Source organism: Canis aureus, chromosome 6 (genome assembly GCF_053574225.1).
Source record: "Canis aureus isolate CA01 chromosome 6, VMU_Caureus_v.1.0, whole genome shotgun sequence".
NCBI classification, from domain to species: Eukaryota; Metazoa; Chordata; class Mammalia; order Carnivora; family Canidae; genus Canis; species Canis aureus.
In genome coordinates this window covers 53,816,477-53,842,114 of record NC_135616.1, presented here as the reverse complement: position 1 = coordinate 53,842,114, position 25,638 = coordinate 53,816,477, and the positions used below count along the sequence as shown (strand labels likewise).

Sequence of the window (25,638 nt, the reverse complement as noted above, 5' to 3'; positions counted from 1 at the left end):
GACTCCTGGGTGGCTCAGTGGTTAAGCGTCTGCCTTTGGCCCAGGGTGTGATCCTGGAGTCCCAGGATCGAGTCCCACATTGGTCTCCCTGCATGGAGCCTGCTTCTCTTTCTGCCTATGTCTCTGCCTCTCTCTATGTCTCTCATGAATAAATAAATAAAATCTTAAAAAAAAAAAAAAAAAGAAATTTCACCAGGGTAGAACTCCGTTCATTACTCCTTGACAGTTTGTAAGCCTTCTGAATCTGAAAACTTGTCTTTTTTTTTTTTTTTTTTTTTTTTGACAGAGAAATCTTCTGGAAGATGATTCAGATGAAGAAGAAGACTTTTTTCTGTAAGTTTTTGGTTTTAACAGCTTTATTGGGGTATAATTAACATCTAATAAAATATATAGAGAGTATGTGGATTTTGATACATGTACTATACACCTGTGAAATTATCACCAAAATCAAGTGATAAACATAACCATCACCTCAAAAGTTTCCTCATACTCCTTGGTAATCTATCACTCCCCCAATCTCTAGGCAACCATTGATCTGTTTTGTATTTTCTAGAATCTTTTAAATAAATGGTATCAGACAGTATGCCTTATTTTTTTAATGGCTTTATTCGCTTTGCATAATTATTTTGAGATTGATCCATACTGTCACATGTATCAGCGATTCCTTTTTTATTTCTGAGAAGTATTCCATTATCTGAATGTACTGCAATTCATTCATCCATTCACTTATTGGTAGATATTTAGGGTGTTTATAGTTTTTGTTATTATGAATAAAGTGGCTATAAACATTTATGTACAAGTTTTTGAGTGGGCTTATGCTTTCAGTTCTCTTGGGAAAATACTTAGGAGTTAGTTGAGTGACTGGTATATTTGTACAGCTGTTTTCAAAAGTGGTGTACGTTTCATATTCCCACTAGCATTGTACAAGAGTTCTAGTCCAAATCTCATAAGTACTATATACATTCAATGTTTTAATTTTAGCCGTTCTTACAGGTATGTGGTGTTACCTCACTATAGTTTTAATTTGCATTTCCCTAATGACAGATCATATTGGTCATCATTTTTGTGTGTATTTGCCATCCTCATATCTTCTTTGATAAAGTACATTAAAATCTTTTGCCCCCCCCAAAAAAAAAAAAATCTTTTGCCCAGTTCTAAATGTGTCTTCTTATTCAGTTGTTTATGTATTCAAAATACAAGTTCTGTGTCAGATATGTCTTACAGATATTTACTTAGTCTGTAACTTAATCTTTTTTCATAATTGTATCTTTTGAAGATCAAACTGATTTTGATAAAATCAATTTATTACATTTTTTCTTTTATTGTTTTTGCTTATTTAAGAAATATATGCCAAACCCAAGTTCACTAAGATTTTCTCCTATGTTCTCTTATAGGAGTTTTATAGTTTTGGCTTTTACATTTAGGTCTATAATCTATTTCAAATGAATTTTTTATATATAGTTGAAGTAAGGGTGAAGGGTGAGTTCACTAAGATTTTCTCCTATGTTCTCTTATAGGAGTTTTATAGTTTTGGCTTTTACATTTAGGTCTATAATCTATTTCAAATGAATTTTTTATATATAGTTGAAGTAAGGGTGAAGGGTGATTTTTTTGTTTTTGTTGTTGCATACAGCTATCCAGTTGTTCCACCACTATCTGATGAAAAGATTATCCTTTTCCCATTGAATTGCCCTGATACTTTGCCAGTTAATTGACCTGATCTATCCTTTACGGTTATGATTAGAAAGAGCTGTGTTCCTACAGGCCTAGATTTATTTGCAAAGTCAGGAAGGAGGACATATTGTTGCAGTTTTCCCCTGAGATTGAGGTAGAGGGGTGTGCCTGAGGGGAAACATTGGCCGCCTTTGTTATAATGTTGCAATGTTTTTGTAGAGGCTTTCCCCCTCCCAAATCAAAACGTTTTATAGAAAGTAATTGGGGATCCCTGGGTGGCGCAGCGGTTTGGCGCCTGCCTTTGGCCCAGGGTGTGATCCTGGAGTTCCAGGATCAAGTCCCATGTCGGGCTTCCTGCATAGAGCCTGCTTCTCCCTCTGCCTGTGTCTCTGCCTCTCTCTCTCTCTCTGTGTGACTATCATAAATAAATAAAAATTAAAAAAAATAAAAAATAAAAATAGAAAGTAATTGACAGCTGTAAAGCAGTGAACAAAAAGAGCTTGCCAGATAGGAAGCAAATCCATTAACAGGAAATAGTATCACTTTGGCAAGGTCAGATGAAGTGGGAAGATAATTTCCTACATATGACACGATTTCCAAAGAGTCACAAAGCTAATTGCCATGGTGCCAATTATGGTGAAAAGCCTTAGATCTAGAGCAATAGCTGCCTGTCAGAAAGGAATTTAGGATTGAACAGAAGGCCAGAAGGTTGAATAAGTGATTCCTTCATGGTAAGCTGGATACCCTTGTAAGAAACACTTCAGACCAGTAGTGTACCACCGGAAATCTGCTCCCAAATAATGTGCATCTTTCAGATGGCCTGACAGCCAACTGGCTGAAAGTGCAGCTTCCACACACTGTGGCCCTGTCTGAGTGTTGAAAGGGAGACAAAACAAATTTTTAAAAAATTAATCAACACCCAGGTTTATAGCAGCATTATTCACAATAGCCAAAAGATAGCGCAAGCTAAAGGTCAATCAACAGATGAATGGATAAACAAAGGGTGATATATCTGTACGATAGAATATTACTTGGCCTTTATTAGTCAGTCTTAAAAAGGAAGGAAATTCTGACACATGCTACAACATGAATGAACCTCAAAAACATTATGCTAAGTGAAAGAAGCTGATCACAAAAGTATAAATTTTACATCATTCCATTTATATGAAGAACCTAGAGTAGACAAAGTCATGGAGACACAAAGTAGAATGGAGGTTGACAGGAGCTAAGCAGAGGAGGAATGGGAGTTAGTGTTTAACTGGTACAAACCTTTTTTTTTTTTTTTTTTTAAAGTAAGATCTACACCGAACATGGGGCTCAAATTCAGCACACTGAGATGAGGAGTAGCATGCTCTACCAACTGAGCCTGGTACCCGATTCTAAGTTTTAAAAATTTTTGTGCTTACACCCTATTCTCTATCATCAGAGGAATGATAATTACCCAAAATATCTCAAAGTTTTTATTTCCAGAATCTTAAAATGGATTGGTTGAAATGATATAACACATGACAAATAATTGGAGAAATGTTGGTATTTTTGTAGACTCTTAGATTTCCCTTTAGCTTTGTTGATAAGTTTAAGATGAGTAACAAAAGTGTTTTGAATGGATTTCCTCTATATTCATTCCTGATAATCAGCATTTTATGATAACCTAATTCAAAGGTGAATTTACTTTTAGTGTTCTATAATTGATCATAAAGTTATTCATAGTCACTGGCATTTCAGTTCTCATGGTTTCAGAGTTTAGTGATTAGAACAACCTATATATAAACAAAGGATTATATAAACCCTATTTTCTCTGAAAATTTTAACATTTAGAAGAATTAGGTTAGTTGTGGCTAGCACCGACCAGCACTGAATACCAGTGAAGTACAGATGTGTGGTTACATATCATTTAGTTCAGCAATACCAGTAAAATATAATTTCTTATAATAGATGATCCATGTTTAGAACTAAGCTTGATTGTATGTATTTTTTTTATGCTCTCATTATGAATATGTACTCGGTATTTTGTTTTCAGAAGGGGACCATCTGGACCAAGATTTGGACCTAGAAGTGATAAAATTAAGCAGTAAGTTCCTGAGCTACTCATTTGTTTAAGTGATTGTCATATTTCTGCATGGGCCCGGGGTTAGCAATCTGCACCTATGATTCAAATCTAGTTGCTGCCTATTTTTCTGAATAAAGTTTTATTGGAACACAAGCATGCCTATTTATTTTCTTATTATCTGTGGCTGCTTTAAAATTACAGTGGCAGATTTGAGTAGTTGTGACAGAGACCTTGTGACTCGCAAAATCTGAAATATTTATTACCTGTCTGGCCTTTTACACAAAAAGTTTGCTGAGCCCTGATGTATATAACTACTGGATTGTAAAAACCCAATAATTCTTTTTAGTTTCACAAAGCTACCTCTGAATAATAGATAAGGAAATCCAATTCCTCTTGGTTTTTCTTAACCTGATTATTTTTTGTCAAATCCATTTATTTAGCATAATCTCAAGGTCCATTTTGGTTTTAAATCTATAGCTTGGGATCCCTGGGTGGCTCAGCAGTTTAGTACCTGCCTTTGGCCTAGGGCGCAATCCTGGAGTCCTGGGATCGAGTTCCGCGTCGGGCTCCCGGCATGGAGCCTGCTTCTCCCTCTGCCTGTGTCTCTGCCTCTCTCTCTCTCTCTCTCTCTCTCTATCATGAATAAATAAATAAATCTTAAAAAATAAATAAATCTATAGCTTGATTCCCATTTTTAGAATTAATGGAAATAATATAATAGATTTAGTTTTTTGAAGTATAATATTTTTTTGTATTCCTCCAGAACTTTTTTTTTCCTCCAGAACTTTTTTATATCTATTATTTATCCTAATTCCTATATTGCTCTAAGATTTATGGCTTTCAGTTTAAAGCTTTTTCTGTGTATGTTGGTGATGTTGGTGTTGGTATGTTGGTGTATGTTCTGTGTAGGTTGATGGGTGATGCTATAGTCAATGCATCCAATGTTAGAAGGATCTGGATCCTGAGAGAAGAGAGGAATTGGAGGAGCAGTGAAATAGCCCTGGAAACTGACTAGTTTTGAAGACTAACTGTGGATGATGAACTAAAAGGCCTGAATTCAGGATCTAAGGAGGGATAGTCACTGCTGTAGTTCAGGATATACTTGGCACACAATAGGAAGGGTGCTATAATAGGGAATCAAATTATTGGTCAGATACTTGGTCTTTAGTCAGGTAGGTGTTGGTATGAAAAAAAAAAATGTCCACACTTAGCCTAATCCACTTAGCCAGTGAATTCTGAAATATGAACCAAGGTTACAACAAACTGATTTGAGTGCTAGACAGGATGTTTTTATTTTCTCTTGCTATGTGACAGATTGTCCTGAACTTAGCAGCCTAAAACTACACACATTATCATCTCACATTTCCATGGGTCCAGGAGTTCAGTCACTGCTTAGGTGGGCCCTCTATAAGGGGTCTCACAAGTCTGAAATCAAGGTGTCACCACAGGTATGATCTCATTTGAAGCTCCGAAGTTCAGGTAGTTGTTGCCAGAATTATTTTCCTTGCAAATGTAGAACTCATGGTACTTGCCCCTTCAAAGCCAGCAGAAGAGAGTCTTTGCTGCTCCAAGGCTCTGATTTGGCCAGTAAAGATACAATGAGCTACTTAGATTCAGGCAGTTCATTATGTACATAGGCAATAAAAGGAAGAGTAGCCAAACTTTCTGGGTTCTTGTCCTACATACCGAAAATGATGATTCCAAAATAAAAGGGGCTGCACGGCAGTAATAGGAATTGTAGGATACCCAAGCCAATTCTACACTGTAGCTCAGTGGTTTTATGGTCTGCAAATATGCCCTGCAGAAAACTTTCCATACATTATCATAACCTGGAGGGTGGTAAGAAATTGGCTTGTGACAGTCTTCTAGGATGATGAGTGAGAGATGGCCTCACAAGCCATTCATCATCTCATGTTCTGGGAGGATTACAGAGCATTCAGCGTTGTCAGGGTGCCATGGCAGAGCTGTTCATCTACATGAGCCAGGGTGATTTCTGTATCTACCCACATAGTTCTCATACCTAAGCACCCTGGAGTAGGGAACTCCACTGATGACACACTTGTTTTTTGTCCTGCCAGTATGCTTTATTTCCTGTCTGATACCCTTCTGCAAATGGAGCCTAGTACTGAGTATGGCCTATTGAGTCTTTTGAATATGATCTTCCAGCTGAACCCAAACCACTGCTAGTTGTATAGAATGGGCATTGCAAACAAAGTATATGTCTATATTAGCAAGTGCCAATCACATACACACATGAATATTTATATGTACATATTAATTAGCACAGTATATTTGGTGCTCACAGAATTTTAGAACACCAAGGGGTTATTGAGTAAGTATAATGGTTCTTACTCTAGAACCAGAGGCTTGCCAGACTTAGAAGGTGATTAGTCATCAAAATACAATATGAAACTTTGTGGGCACGGGCTCATGAATGCTTATATAACCAGGGTATGACTCTGTTGTGTGCCCCAAATGGCCCAAGATGGAGGAACACAGCCTACCACACAACTTGCCCATGGACACATACCTGGCATTAGTTGAGTAACCAAAACTGTAGCACTGGTGTTTCTTGAAGCTGTACTATCACTACTCGGTTTGTGGTATTTTAATACGGGGTAATTCTTAACTGCATGGATCAGCAACATTGTTGCTTCATTTGAATTTGATTGGCATGTTGACACCAGATTATTCCCACAAAAAAGTACTACCACTTTTCAGGGAAGGTTTTTTTTTTTTTTTTTTTTTTTTTTTTTTTTTTTTTGTGATTTAAAATATTCACATGCCTATATAACCTATATGGTTCTCTTTGGAATGTTTTCTTGCTTTTAAGTTAAATAATGGCTTTATAAATGCAACTCTAGTGAGTTACAGGCATTATCTCTTAGGGGTAGGGAATTTCCTAACTATAGTCTTGGTCCAAGCATTTTGACTCTATAAAAAGGCCGGCAAGGAGTGTTCATGACAAGGAGTGTTCATGATGTAACAGAAATACATACATAGTTGCAAAAATACAGCATCACTTTAAACCCTTTGTCAACAGTACCTTAAAAAGCCACAAGATGGGGGTGTTAACTATGAAAATAAATATTTTCTGTATAAAATAAGGAATGAGTATTTGTTGCAGAGCATGATTTTTTTTTCTTAATGGAAGAGCACTGACATTAAGCTCATGCAAGTGTTAGGCATTGTAATGTTTAAAAAACACTATTACATCTAATTCTCAAAAGTGAGAGATGATCATCCTCATTTTAAAGGTGAGAAAATACGAGGCTTGAGGAAGCTTAGAATGGACACTACTACACCATGCAGCTTCCCTGCTGATAATTAGAATAGAGGCATTTCAGGAATAGGAGAATGCTGTCTGCCTCTAAGGATGATTTAAGTCAACATTGAAATGTCTTTTCCTTTCTACATGTCTTTATCTTTTCCTGGGCATGCTCTCTTGTGTCCTTTCTTCTACCATATGACTCTCTTTTAACTGGAAATGATATAAGTCTCCTATAAGTCTCCACACCCTCCTTTACAAACTTGTTTTTCCTTTGAGTTCCTAATTTTCTGTTTCAGTTAATAGCATCATCTCCTGACACTCAGTTGCTCAAATTATAAATCTAGAAATCCTCTACCCTTTTCTTGCCCCAGCTTCCTTTATCAGTGTCGTTAATCATTGCTGCTTGAAATATCCCCTCCTTTTACATATATATGTATATAAATATATTTACATATAAATATATATTTACATATATATTTACATATATATTTACATATATATATAAAATCTCCATCCCTTAGGTAGGCTAGAACTTTTCCCACCATTAACCTTCATTACTCTGCCCTATTCATGCTTATCCCCTTAAAACTCAGTACCAGGATCTTGATGCTTTCTGTCTGGTTAGGCTGCACAGCTGGTACCATGAGCTTCCTTCCATTATGGCAGTTAATGCACCAGTTTTCTCCAGGAGACTGAAATCAATCAATTTCTTTCTTTCTTTCTTTCTTTCTTTCTTTCTTTCTTTCTTTCTTTCTTTCTTTCTTTCTAGATTTTTTTTATTTATTTATTTATTTATTTATTTATTTATTTATTTATTTATAACAGAGAGAGAGAGAGAGGTAGAGACACAGGCAGAGGAAGAAGCAGGCTCCATGCAGGGAGCCCCATGTGGGACTCAATCCCATGTCCAGGATCATGCCCTGGGCCAAAGGTGGCGCTAAACCGCTGAGCCACCCAGGCTGCCCTCTTTCTAAAGATTGGTCTTAAAACTTTCACATTGGTGTCCTCAGTAAATAGTGTAGCAATTCCTTAATACATGTGTTTTGAATAAATGAAATCTTTTATTGAGATCAGAAGATATTTGTTGAATGCCTGCTTTCTACCTGGCATATTTCACATGATCTAGGAAATAAAAGGATGAGTGGGACAGTTTCTGCTTCTAAGGGATTTAAAGTGTATAATGAGGTTAAGATCAACATAAAATACAAATAGAAATCAGTATTGTAATTGCTGTGAAAATGTAAAAAATCATGTGAAATGTGTTCTCACTGGTTTTTTAAAAAATTATCCTTTATATTAGAATAAATAAGTAGATAATTTTCTATAGAAGTTGCCTTCTGGGCATGAGAACATCTTAAAATATAGAATCACAATTATGAGATTTTCCATTATTAAAGGTTTTACAGTATCTGATTAAGAGTGTTATACCAGTGGATGGTAATATGTGAAAGAGAAAGTAATAATTTATTAATTCCTCAGCAGAAAAATTAAAATGTTGATTGATTTGTTAGATTTATTACATGTATACCATGTTGTTGAGGTAATGTCCCTAAGTTTCTCACAATCTAGTTAAAATTAATCTAGAGAGGGCAGCCCTGGTGGCTCAGTGGTTTAGAGCTGCATTCAGCCCAGGGCGTGATCCTGGAGACCCAGGATCAAGTCCCATGTCAGGTTCCCTGCATGGGGCCTGCTTCTCCCTCTGCCTGTGTCTCTGCCTCTCTCTGTGTGTGTGTCTTCCATGAGTAAATAAATAAAATCCTTTAAACAAATAAAATTAATCTAGAATTGTATGGGTTCTGTTCCAGTTAATCTGCCTTCATCCATGAGGTCTTTTGTTTATAGGGATTCTGGGACTGATCATTGTTACTCTTAACGTTTTTTGGGTTTTGTTTTAAATAATGTGTAGTGTATCGATATCCATAATATCCATAATCTGATCACATGTAGGGGCTGCAGTGGGTGCTGTCCGCTCCCACCCTGCAGTACTGCCTTAATTTAGGTTATTGTCATCTCTTGCAAATGACAAAAAGTAACTGCCTTGGGAATTTCAAGATTTGTCCTTGCTGAACAATAGCTGTGTTTCTGTTACAGTTCGCAGAGTTCAGTGGAGACCTCTACATTCACTGCCTTATATCTTTCTTAAGTAACTGGGTATGCTTTTCAGGACTTACACCCAAATCGTTTGCTTATTCAGCAAATGTTCATCAAATGGGTACTCTGCCCCAAGCACTGTTGCTGATACTGGGGCTGCAAAAGTGAACAAAATGAGCAGTTTCTGCTTTCATCAAGCTTAGCGTCTAGGGGGGAAAGGTAGGAAATAGGTATGTACTTTCACTTAGTGTTAAATGCTTTAAATATAGAAGTGGGACAGACAGGCTCTATCACAGCTCTAAAGGTTAATGCAGTGGTTCTGTGAGGGCTGGAAATGTCTGCTTTGTTCATTACTGTCTTCTCTGGGCCAAAAACAATACATAGCAGGCTTTCATTGATTGTTGACTACACTAATTAGTTGCTTGAATATTTGTGCCATTGTCTTTATATAGGATGAACATTTTAGCTGTTTGTTTAGGTGATTAGGCATTTTGCTACAAGCCCATCTTAGGGATTCAGGGGATTTTTCTATCTTTTTGGGCAGAAGCGATGTTCTGCGTCCTGGCTTGGGTGATGCTTCTATCTGGTATCCTTCAGTGGGCTCTGTGTGGGAAGCACAGAATTCTGGGAGCTGTGATGAACTGTGAAGTTTGTGTGTGGAAAATCAGTGGGTTTAAAAATGCTTTTCATATAGGAAGGAGAGACTGTCAACAAACGTAGTAATTGCTACTTGAATCTGAGACTACTCCTGAACCCACCTATGTCTAAACGAGTCTGCATTTTGATTTTAAAGCAAACTTTTTGAAAATAGAGCTCTTCAAGGGAAGAGATAAAACTGTTTTAAAACTAGGCATCCAGGCCTCACCCCTGACCCACTGGCTTAGTTTGGAGGATACTATAGAAAAGAGGGCAGAGACAAAATGTGTATTGTGAGGTTTTGTTTTGTTTTTGTTTTTTTTAAAGCACCACAGGCAATAATCAACACAATTATTTCTTTCCTAATTAGAAAGTTGCATATCTTTATTTTATAAAGATATTATACTTTATATTATATATATTCTATATAAAATATTTTATATATATATAGTTGCTAGTAATCCAGTGCATTTTAAACATTTTTTGAGTTGTAAGAACCATGAGTTCACTTTATTTCTCCTTTTAAGTATTTCACTGGCATAACAATTTTATGAAGTAATTTAAGGTAATTTTTGTTTAACAGAATGGGAAAACTAAACACTTTAAATTATTATTTTTTTAAGATTTATTTATTCATGAGAGACACAGAGAAAGAAGTAGAAACATAGAGAAAGGGAGAAGCAGGCTCCTTGCAGGGAGCCCATTGTGGGACTTGATCCCTGGACTGAGATCTTACCCTGAGCCAAAGGCTGACGCTCAGCCACTGAGCCACCCAGGCGTCCTTAAACACTTTGAATTATTAAACATTTCTGTGTTTGTGTACTCAAGGTAACTCCTGAGTGAGAGCAAGCAGCTAAGAACCAATTAGATGAATGAGCCAGTGAAGATTAAGTCTTTATTAAACAGTCTGAAATTTGGTTAGAACAGGCCCTCATCACCTAACATAAAGGAGGAAATTATATTTTCATTTTGAAAAACAGCAAAAAGTGTTTCCTTTCTGCTCCCTCTTGGGTGCTTCAGAACCTATTCAAGTGTACCTGTCTTAAACCCTGTTTGTTTTCAGAGAAAAATGATGAGCAATGAACAGTTACACTCACTGAGCATTAGTATACATTTCCATTTTGGAAATTGAGTATTTTCAAAAGCTAACCTAGGCAAATTCCTTTATTAGCATTAGTGTATAAACTATAGCAAAAGTAGGTTATAACTGTGTCTATGTGATGCCTCTCTCAGTAGCTTATGGAAAAGAAAGTGAAACTAATTATTTAGAGTCAAGCTATTTGATTAAAATCTGCAGTTACCAAGCATTCTGACAGTACATTTAATTTGCAGGAACAGGGCTAAAAATAAACTATCTTTAAGTTAAATATGACTTTTACTTATATTATCTTTAATTGCCTGAGTGCTCAAGCCCACAAAGAAGGACACTGCCAAGCAGCCTTCACTTAAACATTTTATAGTTGGATATTCATCTGAAAACTTGCTATTTTCTATCATGGAAGTTTTCTAATGAAAGTTTCAAAAATTATAAAAATGCTCAAAAGAAAAAATAATTTTTATTTTTTTAATAATTTTTAAATCTTTCTTTTAAACTAGTGTTCAGAATCAGGTGGATGAAGTTATTGATGTCATGCAAGAAAATATTACAAAGGTAATTGAAAGAGGGGAGAGACTAGATGAACTACAGGACAAATCAGGTACAGATACTTCATATATTTCTTGATATTAATCTGTGTTTTGATAGTTTCTCTTTCCATTTCTCTAGCCAGAATTTAGGAATCTTGGCTTAGGAAAATGATATTTGGTTCTTAAGTTTGTGATTTTAGTATTTTTACTTTAGCTCCCTTTACTTGACTCATCTTACTGCATTATTTAATTGTTGGGTTGGGAATAGAAAATTTTTAAATTTATTGTTGGAAAGTTAGAGTGGTTTTTTTTCTTTTTTATGTTGATGTGTGTTGTATTTTTTCTCACGATCACAATCTCAAGAAGGAAAAGTCTAATCACTTCAACACTTAGGTCAAAGTTAATCTGTTTTTATTTTATGCTTTCTCTGGTAACTTAGAAACATTTCTTTATTGACAAATGTTAGTCTCTGTATTTGTAACAGTTGCTGGCATATGTTGGGTACTCAAATATTCTTTAAATAAATGATGAGTGGCGAAATACCCGACTAATCCTTGATAGTTTGTCTAACAACTTATTTAACCACTTTTAAAATTCATTGTTTTACCTCATACTGTTTCATGGTTTATTTATCCATTGTCCTGTTAATGTTTGATTCAGATTTTTACACTATTAGTTTTTTAGTGGGCACGCTTGTATATGTCTTCGTGTGGTAGGGTATGTAACTCAGAATAAATTGCTGTTTAGCTTTATTTATTTACATAAATATTTTTAGCTTTACATAATGCTGTCAAAGTATTCTTTAAAATTATTAAATTTCTGCTGATTTATATCTTTACTAGCTATGTATGAGAATTCCTGTTCTGCATCCTCAATAAAACTGATACTGTCCCAGCAGTAAATAAATAAATATCATTGTTTTACTTTAAAATCAATCACTTTCTGTATCTTCTAAGAATCTAACCTTCTCCATGTGTAAATTTTTTTCTACAGGTATGTTAAGTATTTGAATTTTTAAAGAGTATTTTCTTACCAGAATTTATGTTTTTGTGAAAGCATTGAGCCCCTGGAAAAAATGACCTACTGCTATTTTTTGCTTCCCTCCCTCACCCCCATACAGATTGCCAGAGTTTGTGGGTGGAGGAATGGGAGGATGTTGTTTTCATGCTTAAAAGGCAATACATTTGCAGAAGTAGAAATTAATATTTTCTTGTCTTTGTGTGACTAGATAAAAGAATCCTGTTATGTCGTTTAATCCTTCTCTCCATCCTCTATGTGATATAGAAAGCTTATCGGATAATGCAACTGCTTTTAGCAACAGATCCAAACAACTTCGAAGGCAAATGTGGTGGCGTGGATGCAAAGTAAGTCAGTAGACACTGCGTTAGTTGCCCAGGATCTCAAGTGGTCTTCACAAAATAAAGGGCCTCTAGACTCGAAGCTCTGTGAGGACAAGGACTACTACTGCCTTGTTTATTATAGCTTCTGAACTTGAGACATGCTGGGACTCAGTAAATATTTGCTGAATTTATTAATAGCTCTGGGTACAGGAATAACTAAAGGAATCAAGCAATTCTTAAAAGGATGTTTTCATGGATTTCCTCATATAAAGTAAGCCAAGTTTTATTAGTAATTTAGCTACTTGTAGACTACCTTATAAGAAATATAAATTTTTCATATAGTTTATTGTTAGTACCTTTTTGGAACAACTTATAACATTACATAGAGATTTTATTTTATTTATTTTTTTTTTTAATTTTTATTTATTTATGATAGTCAGAGAGAGGGAGAGAGAGGCAGAGACACAGGCAGAGGGAGAAGCAGGCCCCATGCACCGGGAGCCCGATATGGGACTCGATCCCGGGTCTCCAGGATCGCGCCCCGGGCCAAAGGCAGGCGCCAAACCACTGCGCCACCCAGGGATCCCTACATAGAGATTTTAAAAGATGGAATGGAAGCTAGAGAAAAGTACCATTTTCTGTTGGAGAAAAATAAAAGCAGTTTATATGTTAGAACCCATTATAACAAATGAGGCTTAAAAAAACCCTCACTATTCTTTATTATTCCAAAGAAATCAGAAATAAAAATGTTTAACAAGCTAAAACATGAGAATCAATATGTACTAATATATTCATGCAAAACATTTTATAGAAATGTATTTGCCTCTTAAATATGGCTACTAATCATTAAAATGTTTAAGATTACATAGAGAATTTCATGTCATGTGAGCAATTTTTTTTTCCTCTCAATTCTGTGTATCATTTTTGGCTCTGTTGGAAAGTCTTAGACATAAATTCATTGTTTTTAATCTCTCATTTTTAAGTTTGAACTTGACTGCCTTATGCTAAGAATTTCTTCCAAGAGTTGCTGTGGATTTACTTATTTTTGTCTGTCTGCCTGTTGAATCATCTTACTTTCAAAATAGAAATGAGGAAAGAAACAGGTTTCATTGTTCCCCTTGTCTAGTAAAGAATAAATTTCCCATCCTCTATAAGTTTTCCTTTTTTTTTTTTTTTTTTTTTTAAGATTTATTTATTCATGATAGACATAGAGAGAGGCAGAGACACAGGAGGAGGGATAAGCAGGCCCATGCCAGGAGCCTGACATGGGACTCAATCCCGGGACCCCAGGATCGCGCCCTGGGCCAAAGGCAGACGTGAAACCCCTGAGCCACCCAGGGATCCCAAGTTTTCCATTTTTATAGAAATTCTCTATACCCTGGTTTGGAAGAGCCAAGGGTCCATGAGCCAGCCACTCACTTCCTCTCCCCCTATGTACACATGACCCATTCATGTAGCCACTAAAAGATGATCATAATGTGCCTAGCTTCTTTTCACCATTACTAAGGATTGTTGTTTTGTAGCTTCTGGATTTCAGACCGGAGGAACAGTTATGCCTTTTTTTTTTTTTTTTTGAAAAGTATGTTTTAAGGAGAAAAATTGAATTATATTTTAAAATTATATTTGAATTATATTTCTATATCAGAAAGGGAGACAGAACATAAAGACTCCTAACTCTGGGAAATGAACTAGGGGTGGTGGGAAGGGGAGGAGGGTGGGGGTGAATGGGTGACGGGCACTGAGGGGGGCACTTGACGGGATGAGCACTGGGTGTTATTATGTTAGCAAATTGAATGCCAATAAATAAATTTATTATTTAAAAAAATGAATTATATTTCTAAATAGTCCCTATATCACTACCATTTTCTGGATTGACTTTGTAATGATGATTGAGGAAAGGGGATATAGGGACAGGAAACAAAAAAAAAAAAAAAATAGAGACAGGAAACAAATCAGAGGTTGCCAGTGGCTAGCTAAGGGTAGGGAGGTGCATACTGACTATAATAGAGCATGAGGGAACTTTCGGAGTGATGGAAGTGCCTTATGTTTGATTGATGGTGGTGGCTGACAACTCTACATTTGTCAAAACACATCAAAATGAAGTTTAAAAGGGTGAATATTATTCTAGATAAAGTATATTTCAATAGACCTGACTTTAAAAGTGAACAAAATTATCCAGTAGGTGTGGAGAATTTCTACATTGTTTTATCATAATTAATGATTTTAATAGGCACCTGGTGTCCAAATTGCAAACCTTCCATGTATTCTCTTGGTCAGTTTGTTCCTGTCATAAATATGATGCCACTAAAATGTTACCTGTAGCTGTTTTAGAAACATTTCATTAGCTACTTCTGGTTGTTCTTTCTGATACTCATAATGTTGCATGTGTTTATAGTAGCTAAGTCTTTTTTTTAATTAATGAACCATCTTTAATCAGTTATCTGTGAAAATGATGAAAACAAGACTTTTATCAGGAAAATCAGACCAATTTATAATTTATGTACTTTAGGATTAAATGAGGAATGTGACAATTTTATAGAGATGTGATCTGAAAATATTGAGCAACAGACTAAGGATTAATCTTAAGGTTTCTCCTCCCAACTGTGAAACTGGCACACATAGGCCTTGTAGGCAAGTTATTTATTAAATGAGGTATCCACAAAGAATCTAAATTATATTCCTCAAAATGGAGACAAAATTGCCAAGAGGAGAGTAAGGAGAACAAAAACAGAATTCTCATATGCTTTGAGAATAAGTGCTATAAAAAATGCTGCCTTATATAGAGAGAATGAATTGTATTGAATACCTATATTATTCATCATATCCTGATACTTTTGAACAGAGTTGCTAAAATTTCATACTTTTCCTAGTCTCATTAGAAATAAGCAGGAGAAATCATAGACACAGTGTTCAGGCCAGTGAAGACTTTGTTACTGTTTACTGTACAGTACAGCCTTAAACAATATAAAATCCAGGCAAGCAAAAAACAAAGATGAAAATAGTAAGTTCACATGAGAAAAAATTTGAAAAGCTTTCAAGGGATGAGCTTTTCATTGATGAGTTAGTATACTGTAATTAGTAGCACAACAGATAATCTTGACTTTATTAACAAGTCAAACATTAATACCTTATACTTTTTTGTGTGTTGTAGATAAAAGCCATCATGGCTTTGGTTGCTGTTATCCTTTTGCTAGTGATTATCAGTAAGTATTTACTGGATTAGTAATGTGGGGGGGGGGGTATCATTTGTTTTAGAGTTCATTTTAATTTCCCTTTTAACTTATTTTCAGTTGATCTAGTATGACTAATGCCAGGATTGAGTAATAACTTCTGACCTTAAGTCAGGACTTCTTAAACTACTAGTCTATAGATGTCTGAAAATGTTCTTAAATTGTATGAAAAAATCTGTGTGAATATGCATATGCACATTTTTGTGGGAAGAGAGTCCATATCTTTAATCAATTCTCAGAGAGCATTCCTGCCTACCCCTCACCCGCAAACCCAGGGCTGTCTGAGGCCAAACGGTGCCTGTACACCCATCTTCTATTATTAACTTCAGGTATGGAAGTTTGTCTTTCATAATACTGTGGAGGACAAGTCCAGATAAATTTTCTCCATATGATGGGTTTTGTTTTGTTGCTTGGGTTTAGATTTAAACTTGATTTTACTCATTAATGCCTAACTCATCTTTTTTTCTTAACATTATTAAAGTCAGATCATTTTTATTACCTCCTCTTCCCCAAGTCCCTTTATCTGTGTTTATAGGGATTTTATGAAGATTTGAAAAGTGCCTCATAAGAGCCATTTGAAAAACCCCATGGAATTACTCTCTTTTTAGACAGAAAAAGTTTGTCACAAAGAAGTAGTGTTGATCCTCATTGTGGATTTTGTGTGACTTCACCTAAAACACTGATGTATAAACTAGAAATCAGTCCTGGAGATGCTTCCCTCGTCATTGGCAGCTGTGTTCAGAGCAGTGAAAAATCTGCATCTCCTGGACATCAGTGGGCACATTCCCAGCTGACGTCTGGTGAGACTGTGCTCTGCCTTTCTAGTTTCAGCTCTCATACACAAGTCTTTCTAAGTCTGTTTAGTACTGCATCTCTCACAGTTTTGTGCATTTTGTTGGTGATTTCAGTATTTAAAATGGCCCCCAAGCCTCATGTTGAATTGCTGTCTAGTGTTGCTCTAAGCTCTAGAAGGCTGTGGTGGGCCTTACGGAAAATACATATGCTAGATAAACTTCATTTAGGCATAAGTTACAGTGCTGTTAGCCCTGAGTTCAATGTTAGTGAATCAACAACATCTATCAGAAGGTTATCTTTTTTTTTTTTAGATTTTCTTTATTTATTCATGAGAGAGACACAGAGACATAGGCAGAGGGAGAAGCAGGCTCCCTACAGGGAGCCCCATGTGAGACTCGATCCCAGAACTCCAGGATCATGCCCTGAGCTGAAGGCAAATACTCAACCGCTGAGCCACCCAGGCATCCCTCAAAAGGCTATCTTTGAACAGAAATGCAAGATTATATATTGATTGGTGGACAAAAATATAGCCAAAGGCTTGCAGGAATCTAACCCTGTATTTTCCCTAGGAATGAGGGTTCATTATTTATTAATTCAGTGTTTGTAGTTACTTTATAGAACATAACTACTATAGATACCAGAATCAACCATATATTTATGGTGGAAAATGTGGAATAAAGCATAAAGAAGAAAATAAAATTCACCTGTAATCCTACTACACAGGGATAGCTACTGTTAATATAAGTATTCTGTATTTCAAATATTTTCCTGATTGATCATGTTTTTCAAAAGCTAATGTTATATACATACATACTTAATAACCTGAGAAAATGTGTAATATTTTAAAAATATTGTAGTAGCTGTATGCTATGGTAATACCGTAACCTATTTGATCAAAATCCCAATGTTAGTGGCGCCTGGCTGGCTCAGTCAGTAGAGCATGCCACTCTTGGTCTTGGACGTTGCAAGTTCGAGCCCCATGTTGGGTGTGGAGATTACTTAAAAATAAAAATCTTTAAAGAGAAAATGCTAATTATAGACATTTAGTTTGTTTTATGATATTTTTGCTTATGCTATTCCTATTTGTTATCTTTCATCTCAGATAAAAAGTTCCTTCCTGGGGTTCCTGGGATGGCTCAATTGTTGAGCATCCTATTCTTGATGGTTCCAGGCTCTGTGCTCAGCAGGGAGTCTCCTTGAGATTCTCTCTCTCCCTCTTCCCCTTCCCACATGAACATCGTGCATGCTCTCGCTCTAAAAAAAATAAATCTTTTTTAAAAAAGTTCCTTCCTTATTACCTCTTTCCAAATGGACACAGCTATGTTTAAGAATATTGTTTTTAACATACCATCTGAATCTGATTTTGATATGTTCCTCTGCATTTTTTTCTCTTACAGTTCTTACAGTCTTGAAATACCGCGCTTGATTTGGTGACAGAGATCTTCATTACACAGAATCTGGGACAACAATAATAAAAGATTGCTGCATAATTTAAATGAAACCTATGTATATAACTTTCAAAACTTCTTTTTCAAGAAACGAAGAGGCAAGTATCACTTCAAATTGGAGCATTGCGAATGTCTAGTTATCTTCTTCCTTTCTAACAAAGTGTGTTTTTAAAAATTATGTTTAAGGCAGATAACCAGCCTCTGTTTTGCCATATTCCAAGGATCTAATTTGAAACTAGATACTTGCCAGTTCATTATTTGTATATGTAGTTAAACAGTGACCACGATATTTCATACTATTATTATAAGGACTTACATTATTGCATCAACATGGGGATCAGACTGGGAGTCCAGAAGCCTGTGTAGAGTACCAAAACATGCTAAAAACCATGCATAGCCATTCCATTAATATTTGCAAGATTCTTCTCACATTACAGCTACTTTGCAAGCAATTTCCACATGTTTATGGGTGTAACAAAAGCTAAATGTTGTAAATGTTCCTGCCTTCAGCTATAACTAAAACATTCCAGTAAACCTATTTTTGACTGTATAAGGGAATGTGTAGTAATTTTTTGGCATATGGATTATGGAAATGGAAAAATCTAAACAATATGAAAAGCATAGTGTGGCACCATAAAACTGGAGATAATAAAATTATTGGAGAACATCACTGGAGTGTTTGAAAATAAACAGCATGGTCCAGTCTATTTCCAGTTAGCTTCCAATAAGAAGGGACCTAATGTGAGTAAATGAAATCCACAGGTAACTTATCCTCTAATTTTATTTTGATACCTTCCCTCTTTAGCTTCAACTATTCCTCTCCCAGAAGTGCTAAAAGTAGCAAAATCATCTGTTTGGAATTTGCTATTTTTGTATTCCCTGATCATCCCTGAGAGGTGCATGTTGTACAATCAGGTGTCAAATTAGCCAACAGTAATGAGTATAAAAAGTCAGGAGATAATCATCCATCAGTCAGTAACCAAATAGCTAGAGTGGCCATTAACCTAAGTCTATTTTTACAGCAATAAAATATATTGTTAACTTTAAAATGTGCCAACCTCCTTGTGTTGTTTAAACAAGTCAAAGCAAAAATACATAGTGCTCAAATGTCTTCAAGGAAGAAGCTTTATAATAAAATTGGAGGTCCTGCAGAAACTTGTGCACATGAATATGTTGACTATATATACATATATAACTGAAATTGAAATAGGGTAAATAGAAGAACCAGTATTTAAATAGGAAAGAAATATGGTCCTGTATAGTTTTCTTTCTTTGGTTATTTTAATTCAGAACATATGAAACATAGAATCCATTTTTTTTTAAGTCTATAGGATTAGTACTAAGAAGCAGAACTGTTATGTTTAAATGGAAAGAAATAGGAAGGGATAAAGCATATTAGGATATACTCAAGATACCTGCAAGTTACGAAGATCTAAATCACTAAATTTTATAGTCTGATAACATTTAAAAAAAGACAAAGGTCTTACATACTATGGGGTATCATCACTGGTCTTGCTACTCTTTGTAAATGTCAATTAATGTAAATAACATAATAAATACTAAATCCTTTGACAAAGTAAGATGCCCACGAGAATGAGTATTTTTAGAATTTCAGTAGCTAATATAGTTCAGGAATGGAAAGGTTTTAACATAATGAACAGAATCAGTCCTAACATATGTATGTATGTCTCTTATTTGGGATTGGAACCAGATTCATCAGTGGTTAATTTTCCATTGGTTGGTGTGGAAATCTGGTTTCTCCATGATAGCAGTGAAGATTATTTCTCAAAAAGAATCCACATTTCTAATGTTTCTTTTAATAAAGTATGCCACTCTTCAATATAAAAAATTAAATTATTTTTTAAAATTTTAACCATAAAAAATGAAATATTTATATGACAGTATCATATATATGTAATTCTCTTTGTATTTAAATATATGGCTGCCAAAGTGGTGGCGTGCATGTCACTGTGTTCTAGTTGTTGCTTGGTTCATTTTGTCTTTCTTGGTCCTCATTAATCCTGAGACCCTTAAAATGCCTGGTCTGTTTATGACTTTATTGTGGTAATCTTAGAGACATGAGCTTTCTTACATTCAAAAACAAAAGAAAAATAATGTTCCAATTGATGCCAGGCCCACTACCTACCTTCCTTCCCTTAATCGTTCTTTTTCTCATTCAGCTCAGATCATCCTGCACTTGAAAAATGAAGTTTTACAACACTATCAAAACTATCATTATTTAACAGCAAAGAAGATCAACTGAAAAATTCAAGTAGCTTTGTAAATACTAGTTGGTACCCAGTGAAATCAGGTCACTATTTTTATAATGCCTGAAACCTACCCTTATAATTTATGTTTAATTACTAAAGCCTATAGCAATTTTGTGATTTTAACACTAATTAACTCTTCCTGACTATACACCAGTATTACCAGTGGTCTTTCAGTTTCTCCATCCTGATAAAGCTCACTGAAAACTGCACTCCAATTTTATGAACTTGGGGATTCCTTGTTTAAGAGCAAGCTCAATATTGAACATGGAAAATTATCTAAAATGGAAGAAAATCATTAGTACACATCAAGTAGAGAAATACATTGTGTTAGCTCTCCTGCAGATCACTTAACCATACAATCACTCTGCATTAGAAAATTTCAGCATTTTTACAGCAAAAATTGACATCATTCAGTTCTGTACACAGCATATGGGTATCCTGAAAATGAAGTGATTATACTTGCACAGATTGAGGAAGAATAAAAAATGAAAATTTATCATTGTCAATACACTCTTCACCATGCTTGCCACCCACACTTACTCTGTCCACATCTGTATGTATATACACTGACTAGGAAACAGCAAGAAATCGTTTTTTCATGTTGAGAAGGGATGCCATTAGAAGAGGTCTTTAGTTGTGCTGAGTATTACCAAGTCAAACTAACTGCTCTAATAGTCCGATTTTGTGTTTTCACACAAAAATGTGGTTGAAGTCCATTTTCTTTTTCTGTTGAGTGCGGAGTAAGAGTATGAATCAGTCCAAAAGCATGCATACATTTGTTTTAGAATGCATTGTAGTGCTCATATTCACGCAGGGAATCATCACAGAGCAATGTAAAGGCACCGGGTCCTAAGGAGCTGAAAGATGCCTTACTTCTCAGTCTGTCCCCTGCTTTTTCCATGTTGTAGACAAACAGAACCATACGTCAGACAGATGTGGACCTTGCGCCATCTTTATAAGTTTGATTTGGGTCTTAACTCTGACTTTTTCTGAGAATCAAATAGAATAAGGGATGGGGATGTGAACTCTTTGAATCTCACTCCTGTTTTAAGAAACTGCCTGGGACAGGTCAGTAGGAATTGAAAGCATGATGGACTCAAAGTGGGAAAATGTAAGCTTATGAAAGCACAGATCTACCATATTTGTGCATCTCCATAGCACCCAGCATAATGCTGTGTGCCTGGCAGTTTCTAGATTAGTGAGCCTAAGAAACCACACAGACACCAGTGTGCTAATATGAGAGTCTGCTCCTATAATCCTCACCGCAGAGAGGACATGATCATATAATGTGGCCTTTGGACTTTACCAGAGGATAGTAGTGCTCTTTAACAATAATTGGGTCTAGAAAAATTCTGATTTTATAGTATTCCATCAGATTCTTTTCATTTGAAGAAGTCTTGAATAATGGATGATTGGATTGCAAGGTTACAAAGTAAATTGCATATTTCAGAGAGTTTAGTAAAACGTTTAAAATCAAAGAATAGGAAAATTCAGTCACTTGATTTTTATGCTTTGGGTATGTCATTGTTTGAAAGTCCACACTCTTCTACTTAACCATTTTGATAAGTGCCTTTGATGTATGGTGGAGATGAGCAAATGTAAATGTCGTGCGCCCTGTTCTCTTGCTTCTCCGTTCTTCATAACTATTCTTACAGCGTTGCAGAATTCAGAACCTTGTGTTCATATCAGATATGTATTTGTAGCCCCTCCAAAATCAACCGTAAAATAAAGTATTTCATAGAAAACAAAATTAAGCACTTTGGCTTATTCACTATGTGTTACTTGTTGCCTTACCTTCAGAGCATAGCTCACTTCAAATAACATCTAGATGATCACCCTGATTTAACAGGCCCCAGCTTTCCAGCAGTATACATGGAGGGATAAATCAGAGAAGGAAAAAGTATTCTATCACCAAAAGCCATGCCCAATGCACAACCCATTGATGGAATCAAGGAGGAATTTCTCAGTGTAAAATCACTGAATCTCAACAGTGGACAAAAACAAGTGGTGGAATACTCATACTTTATTTACCTCAGTCATGTCTACTTGAAGTAGGAAGGAGGACAAAGTTCTCTTAGACTTAGCTTAGCTATCCCCAGTCAGAAAATCTGACATAGCCATCAGCTGCTTGGCCCTGCTTTTAGAGACAAGCAGAGTGGGGTTCATGCTCTTCAGCCTCCCTCCACCTAACACCGAGTTCAGTCTTTTCAGTACTCCAGCACGGTGTGGCAGGGGGCTGACATTGGAGGCGCACGGTGCCCCGAGATACATAGTCTCCACAAGGAAAGTGCTCTAGTTTGGAATGGAAATGGGAATGGGAAGCGCCATGATAAGAACACTGTGAAGACAACAGTGCTGCATATAATCCAGTCGTTAAGTGAGAACCAGTCAGGAAGGTCAGATCATTCCTGGATCCATCAGTCATGCTCGATGAATGCCTATTAAATGCTAGAAAACTACTGTGGAGCCAGCCTGCTTTTCAGCTGCAGTTATAGGAAGGATTCTAACTGGTTGCCACATGTACAATGAGCAGGACAAGGGCAGCGCACTTACCCTATGTATTGAGTAATGGGACTAGCCCTCATCTGAGGAGTCTTCAAGGATGTGCGTGGGGTCTGTGTAACAGGGAAAGACAGTGTCCTCTTGGATCCTCCCCAGCAACATGCAAATACGCTATTGTTTCTTCCTTCTTAATGACCGAAACCAACCCTTCCTCCACTCACCCTATCAGCTTCCACCATTATCTCTGCAAAGGTCTTTGGTAGAATTCGCCTATATTTGCTTCTGTAGTTCTCTTTCACTCGTTCTCTTAAACATATTAGCTGAGCCTCTGCTTCCACACTCCACCAGTCTCACTTTTGTCACAGTGCCACTACCTCTGCATCGCTAGATCTAGTAGTCCACTCTCAGCCCTCCTCGTCCCAGTGCGGCATCCTTTGATGCGGTTAATTGCTGTCTTCTTAATACACGTTTCCTGGACTTGGTGTCTTCCTACTTTCCTGGTTGCTCTTTGCCCCAACTTTTTTTTTTTTTTTCCTTTTCAGGCATTTTCTTACAATGGTTGGTTTCAGAGGTAGAGGCCAGTGATTCATCAGTCTCATACCCAGTATTTTTTTTAATTTTTTTAATTTTTATTTATTTATGATAGTCACACAGATTGAGAGAGAGAGAGGCAGAGACACAGGCAGAGGGAGAAGCAGGCTCCATGCACTGGGAGCCCGATGAGGGATTTGATCCCGGGTCTCCAGGATCACGCCCTGGGCCAAAGGCAGGCGCCAAACCGCTGTGCCACCCAGGGATCCCATATACCCAGTATTAATTACATCCTGAGCCCTCCTTAATGCCCAGCATCCAGTTACCCCATCCCCCTACCCTATCCCCTCCAATGACCCTCAGTTTGTTTCCTATGATTAAGAGTCTCTTATGGTTTGTCTCCCTCTCTGATTTCGTCTTATTTTTTCCTCCCTTCCCCTATGATCCTGTTGTTTCTTAAATTCCACATATGAGTGAGATCATATAGTAATTGTCTTTCATTTATTTTGCTCTGGGTCTGCTCTCCACATACAATCTCCCTGGAAATCTCACCTAATCTTACCTTTGAAATGGTATTTATGTGCTGACACCCCAAGTTTATGTCTCCCATTTAACTTTTGAATTCAGATTCATATCTAATACTCTACTTGACATCTTCATTATTACTCATTACAGATTTAGTATGTCCCAAGCAGAATTCCAATTTGCTCCCACAGACCTACTCCATAAGCATTCCTTCCCATCTCAGGTGATGACAACTGAATCCTTCCAGTTTGCTTATGCCAAAAAACCAAAGTCATACTACATTTCTCTCACAACCCATAACTAATGGGTCAGGAAATCCTTCTGGTTCTACCTTAAAATGCAGCATGAGGGGCACCTGGGTTGGGCTCCACGCTCAGTGGGGCATCTGCTTGGGATTCTTTCTCTCTCTCTCTGCCTCTGCCCCTCCTGCTGCTCTCTCGCTTGCTAGCTCTTTCTCTCCACCTCCCTCCTCCCTAAAATAAATATAAATAAATCTTTTTTAAAAAATTCAGCTCCCTCCCCTCCGGGGACCACCAGGTGCCATGCCGTGAACGTAATAGCTCTTCAAGTCTGCAATAAAAAATGGCCTCCAATAAAACTACACTGCAAAAGGGAAAGAAACAGAATGGAAAGAGTAAAAAAGGAGGAGAGGCGGAGCCTGAAGAATTTATGGTGGAAAAAGTACTGGACTGCCATGTAGTGAATGGGAAGGTGGAGTATTTATTTCCTGAAGTGGAAGGGACTTACAGATGCTGACAATACTTGAGAACCTGAAGAAAATTTAGATTGTCCAGAGTTAATTGAAGCATTCCTTAATTCTCAAAAAGCTGGTAAAGAAAAAGATGGTACAAAAAGAAAATCTTTAGCTGACAGCGAATCTGATGATAGCAAATCAAAGAAGAAAAGAGGTGCTGCTGATAAACCAAGAGGCTTTGCCAGAGGTCTTGATCCTGAATGAATAATTGGTGCCACAGACAGCAGTGGAGAATTAATGTTTCTCATGAAATGGAAAGATTCAGATGAGGCAGACTTGGTGCTGGCAAAAGAGGCAAATATGAAGTGTCCTCAAATTGTAATTGCATTTTATGAAGAGAGACTAACTTGGCATTCTTGTCCAGAAGATGAAGCTCAATAATTGTTTGCATTGCTTTTTATATATTATATTATATATATATATAATATATTTTTATTAATATATAATAAACATTAATATATATTAAATATATTTATATATATAAATCTGGGTCTTTGTTTTTTGGTTTATTAGTGTGAAGAAATAACATTCTAATGAAAATCAAGTTTGATATGTTTGTTTCGAAGTAGTATTGGGGGAGTTGTTGGGGTTTTTTGCATCTATAGCACTGGTTTACTTTGAACAAATAAAAGCTTTCTGTAGTTGTTTCCTTTATCAGAAAAGAATATTTGAGACCATATTATCCCCCTGCATCAGAGAACACCTTTTCTAAATGTTGGGGGAAATCTTCATAGTTGTTACTCAGTCAAAATTTGTGTTTAACTCCTATATGCCTAAGGACCATTCTGGGTTTTTTGTTTATTTAGGGCTTTTTGTGTGTATATTTAAAAGTACATAAATAAGTGGTTTTCTTTTCTTTTTGTTATTTTTGAAACATTCACCAAAACAAAAACAG

General features: G+C 36.3%; 1 protein-coding gene and 1 pseudogene across 9 annotated transcripts in view; both read left to right on the top strand.

Annotated features, from left to right (window-relative positions):
• VAMP4 (vesicle associated membrane protein 4) overlaps positions 1 to 22,181 on the top strand; it is a 57,582-nt gene extending 35,401 nt beyond the window's left edge. For 6 of the 9 annotated variants that reach the window (XM_077901661.1, XM_077901660.1, XM_077901667.1 and 3 more), the window contains 7 exons: positions 287 to 333; positions 3,695 to 3,745; positions 11,319 to 11,419; positions 12,633 to 12,712; positions 15,840 to 15,891; positions 16,527 to 16,718; positions 18,111 to 20,134. In XM_077901661.1, the coding sequence (XP_077757787.1) occupies positions 287 to 333; positions 3,695 to 3,745; positions 11,319 to 11,419; positions 12,633 to 12,712; positions 15,840 to 15,891; positions 16,527 to 16,718; positions 18,111 to 18,139 (552 nt within the window). In that variant the 3' untranslated portion in view covers positions 18,140 to 20,134. Of the gene's footprint in view, positions 1 to 286; positions 334 to 3,694; positions 3,746 to 11,318; positions 11,420 to 12,632; positions 12,713 to 15,839; positions 15,892 to 16,149; positions 16,248 to 16,526; positions 16,719 to 18,110; positions 20,135 to 20,341 lie in introns of those variants that run through there. The other 3 variants (XR_013381963.1, XM_077901664.1, XM_077901665.1) reach the window with 3 other exon arrangements.
• Positions 22,182 to 22,334: 153 nt separating this feature from the next.
• LOC144316138 (chromobox protein homolog 3 pseudogene) lies at positions 22,335 to 25,169 on the top strand (annotated as a pseudogene).
• Positions 25,170 to 25,638: the final 469 nt, after the last annotated feature.